Source organism: Benincasa hispida, chromosome 11, assembly GCF_009727055.1.
Source record: "Benincasa hispida cultivar B227 chromosome 11, ASM972705v1, whole genome shotgun sequence".
Taxonomy (NCBI): domain Eukaryota; kingdom Viridiplantae; phylum Streptophyta; class Magnoliopsida; order Cucurbitales; family Cucurbitaceae; genus Benincasa; species Benincasa hispida.
Genome location: NC_052359.1, coordinates 12,069,171 through 12,072,872, shown reverse-complemented (window position 1 = coordinate 12,072,872; position 3,702 = coordinate 12,069,171). Strand labels below are relative to the sequence as shown.

At 30.3% G+C, this 3,702-nt stretch overlaps 1 protein-coding gene across 1 annotated transcript; it reads left to right on the top strand.

Moving 5' to 3' along the window:
• Positions 1-458: 458 nt before the first annotated feature.
• On the top strand, positions 459-3,288 carry LOC120091301 (pirin-like protein). Its single transcript, XM_039049275.1, has 5 exons — positions 459-719; positions 814-863; positions 987-1,054; positions 1,629-1,795; positions 2,581-3,288. The coding sequence occupies exons 1-5, from the start codon at positions 607-609 to the stop codon at positions 3,071-3,073; spliced, it is 891 nt and encodes a 296-aa protein (XP_038905203.1). The 5' UTR covers positions 459-606; the 3' UTR covers positions 3,074-3,288.
• The last annotated feature ends 414 nt before the right edge of the window (positions 3,289-3,702 follow it).

Sequence of the window (3,702 nt, the reverse complement as noted above, 5' to 3'; positions counted from 1 at the left end):
CCATATCATATGGATTGAATTGGATTGATGATTTTTTTTCGAGTCATCGAGTGTTTAAAACCTTTAGGATTATGGATTAGATGCACCTTATTTGTTTTTATTTATTTGTTATTATTATTATTTTAAGGCCAGATTATGATCAGCTATTAGTACTATTAGTAGGCCATTTCCAAGACCCGACTAAGAAAGGAAAGGACCCAGAAACAAATAAAACAGAAACACCGCAATTGGCCACAATCCAACGGCCAAGATTCAAAACTCAAAGTCGTAGATGAACGACGTCATCCCACGTCATGCTGACATACGTACATTTATTAATTATGGTCCAAAAATTTAAGAAGTAAAAAAAAAAAAGAAAAGAAAAGAAAAAAGAAAAAAGAAAAAAAAAACCGACTCTCTTCTTCTCTTCCCTCTTCCTCAAGCAATCTCTTTCCCTTTGACCTCTCCCAAGTTCCCAACTCCCAAATTCAAACATTTCAAAATTAATTATTTAAAATCTCTCTTTTTCTCTCTATAAATATATCACAAAAATCAGGCAATTTCGGGGGAAAAAATCATCAGAAAAGAACCAAAAATAAGAAATTTTTAATTTTTTTTTTTAAAGATATGGCTCTACAAAGTTTTAGTTCAATAAAAGATCCTCGTTTTTTGGTTAAAAAATTTCTTGCTAGACCTCAACATGAAGGCCTTGGCGCTGTTGTAAGAAGAAGCATCGGCAGGTCTTTTTTCCTTTTTTCTTTTTTCTTTTTTTAAATTTCCATTTTAATGGGATTTCTTAAATTTTATTTATGTATTTATTTGTTTATTTTTCAGGTTTGAGCTCAAATACTTTGATCCATTCCTTGTTCTTGATGAGTTTTTTGGTAACCCACTTCTCAAAATCTCTCAAATTTTAATTTGTAATTAATATTGTGTTGGACATTAAGAAGAAGAAGAGAAAATTAAATAAATTTAGTTTATTTATTTTTTCCATTTTATTATTATAGTTACTGCACCTGCTGGGTTTCCTGATCATCCTCATAGAGGATTTGAAACTGTCACCTACATGTTACAGGTATTATTTTTACTTTTTTAAAAAAATATATATATATAATTTTTAATTAACTTCTAATTATCTCTCCTAAATTACCTTTTATTTGTTACCAAATAAGCATATCTTAAAAAAACAAAATCTATATTTTGAGTTGTACTCATCTTTATGCAACCCGTGTTTAATAATTGTCAATTATTATTTTTGATTGAGCAAATATCTTTTTTTAAATGTATCTGCTTTTTTTTTTTTTTGGTGATTGGGATAAAAAAGTGAAGGTAGTTTTGGACCTAGTATTAAATTTCTCGTTAATATTTTCACATGAGTTCTATGTCAACAATGTAGGATGAATCAATATTTTTATTATATTATAGATAAATTCACGAAATATAGAAAATAAGTTACCAAAATATCACTAATTTATTTAAAAATCATAGATGTTTATTTGTTTTTATAATATTCTTCAAAAATATAACAGCAACAATATTTTTTTTCGATATTTCAAATTTGTAAAATTAAAGTTTCGATATTTTCATCATCATTGATATTATAAACCTTATTTAGACTCAATCAAGTGAGCCTTGTTTTTTATATCAAGGGAGAAATGAACCATGAAGATTTTAAAGGGCATAAAGGAAGAATTGGAGCTGGTGACTTGCAATGGATGACTGCAGGCAAAGGCATTGTTCACTCTGAAATGCCTGCCTCCCATGGCACCCAACATGGCTTACAACTTTGGATCAATCTTTCCTCCAAACACAAAATGTAAGTTCAACTAAAGTCCAAAGTTAAAAACTAGATTTGATTTGATTTGCAATTATAAAGTTTTTTTTTTTTTTTGGAAAATATAAATTTATACCCGTAAACTCTAAAGATTGTATTAATTTAAATATAAATTAATAATTGTATCAATTTAAACTCTGAACTGTATAAGTTTAAAATTTGTCGTCTCTATTTTCTTCTCATTTCTTATAATGATTTGCATCTTTATCGAGTACAATTGTTAAATTCTTAGCCAAATTCCACAAATAAAAAAAAAAAATTTAAATGCTTTTTTTTTAAAAAAATTGGCTTGGTTTTTTAGACTATTGATAAAAAATAGATAACTAAGAAAGAAATTTGGAGGTGGGAGTAATGTTTATATCCTTAATTTAAAAAAATGAAAATAAAAAAATCAAATTGTTACCCAACGAAGCCTAAACTTTCATGAATGGAATAATTTAGACTCTTAGACAAATTTCCTTTAAAACCATACATGCATTCACGCTAGTAGTCCATTTTGTAAAATCGATATTTAAAGAAGTCTATACATGTTTGAAAATTAATGCATGGATGATTTACAAAAGTAATTGTAGTGAAGGGTCTAAATTGATTGACTTATGAAAATAAAAGAATGTGAGCTAGTAGGGGACCTAATGGATCTATAGATCATAGGCTCCAACGATCCTAGATTAATCGGCTAATTCTTTAAACACCCAAAGTTTAAAGGTATAAATTGATATTTTCTCTAATTTTTTAAAATCATCTTAAAAACAAATTTTGAACAACAGGATCGAACCGAGGTATCAAGAAATACACAACGAGGACGTAGTAGAAGCTACAAAAGAAGGAGTAAAAGTGAGAGTGATAGCTGGAGAGGCCTTGGGAGCAAAATCCTCAATCTACACCAAAACTCCAACCATGTACTTGGACTTCACTCTCAGCCCAGGATCTCGCATTGAGCAGCCGATCCCGTTGGGGTGGAACGCGTTTGTGTACGTGCTAGAAGGCGAGGGTGGAGTGTTCGGGAGCATGAAATCGATGCCGATTATGCCACATCACCTTCTTTTATTGGGGAATGGGGATGGGTTGGAAGTTTGGAACAAGTTCTCCTCCAAAGCGTTAAGGTTCATATTGGTTGGGGGTCAGCCATTGAATGAGAGTGTTGTGCAGTTTGGGCCATTTGTGATGAACACTCAAGAAGAGATTGACCAAACCATTGAGGATTTTGAGAATTGTACAAATGGCTTTGAAAGAGCAAGACATTGGAGTTCTCAACCTTAAGCTCTTGCTGCCTCGTCTCTTTGTTTATTTTACTCTCATATTATTAATTGGAATTTTTTACACACAAATTTGATCCTTCTAAATTTGTAAAGTAGAATGTGTCATTTAATTTAATTCATATGCAATTATTATTAATGTATTGTTACAATTTATTGAATATAAATTGTAACAAATGGAAAGAAAAGGTATGTGGAAATACTTTCTTATTACTTTCATTTATTGTATTTACATACTTCAAGTTCCTTTTATAGAAGAACTTGTTAATTTGCTTGACTAACTAACAGCTGAAAAATACAAACAAACTCAAACAGAATCATAACTGTTGTAACAAATAAATTATTATAACATAATGTAACAAATAAATTGTTGTAACTATTTTACTGTTGATACTCCCCCTCAAGTTAGACGATGAATATCAATGATGCCCAATTTGGATACTAGTTTAGACAAAACAGATGTAGGCAATGCTTTAGTAAACATGTCTGCGAGTTGTTGACTGGATTGGATAGGGAGAACCTTAAGGAACCCATCAGCTATCTTGTCCCGAACAAAATGACAATCAATTTCTATGTGTTTTGTCCTCTCATGAAACATTGGATTATAGGCAATGATAATAGCAGCTTGATTGT

Excerpts from the sequence above, each read along its gene's own strand:
- LOC120091301 (XM_039049275.1), top strand. The coding sequence starts at position 607 with ATGGCTCTACAAAGTTTTAGTTCAATAAAAGATCCTCGTTTTTTGGTT. Across the intron at positions 864-986 it reads TGTTCTTGATGAGTTTTTTG|TTACTGCACCTGCTGGGTTT; the intron begins GTAACCCACTTC and ends TTATTATTATAG. Across the intron at positions 1,796-2,580 it reads CTTTCCTCCAAACACAAAAT|GATCGAACCGAGGTATCAAG; the intron begins GTAAGTTCAACT and ends TTTGAACAACAG.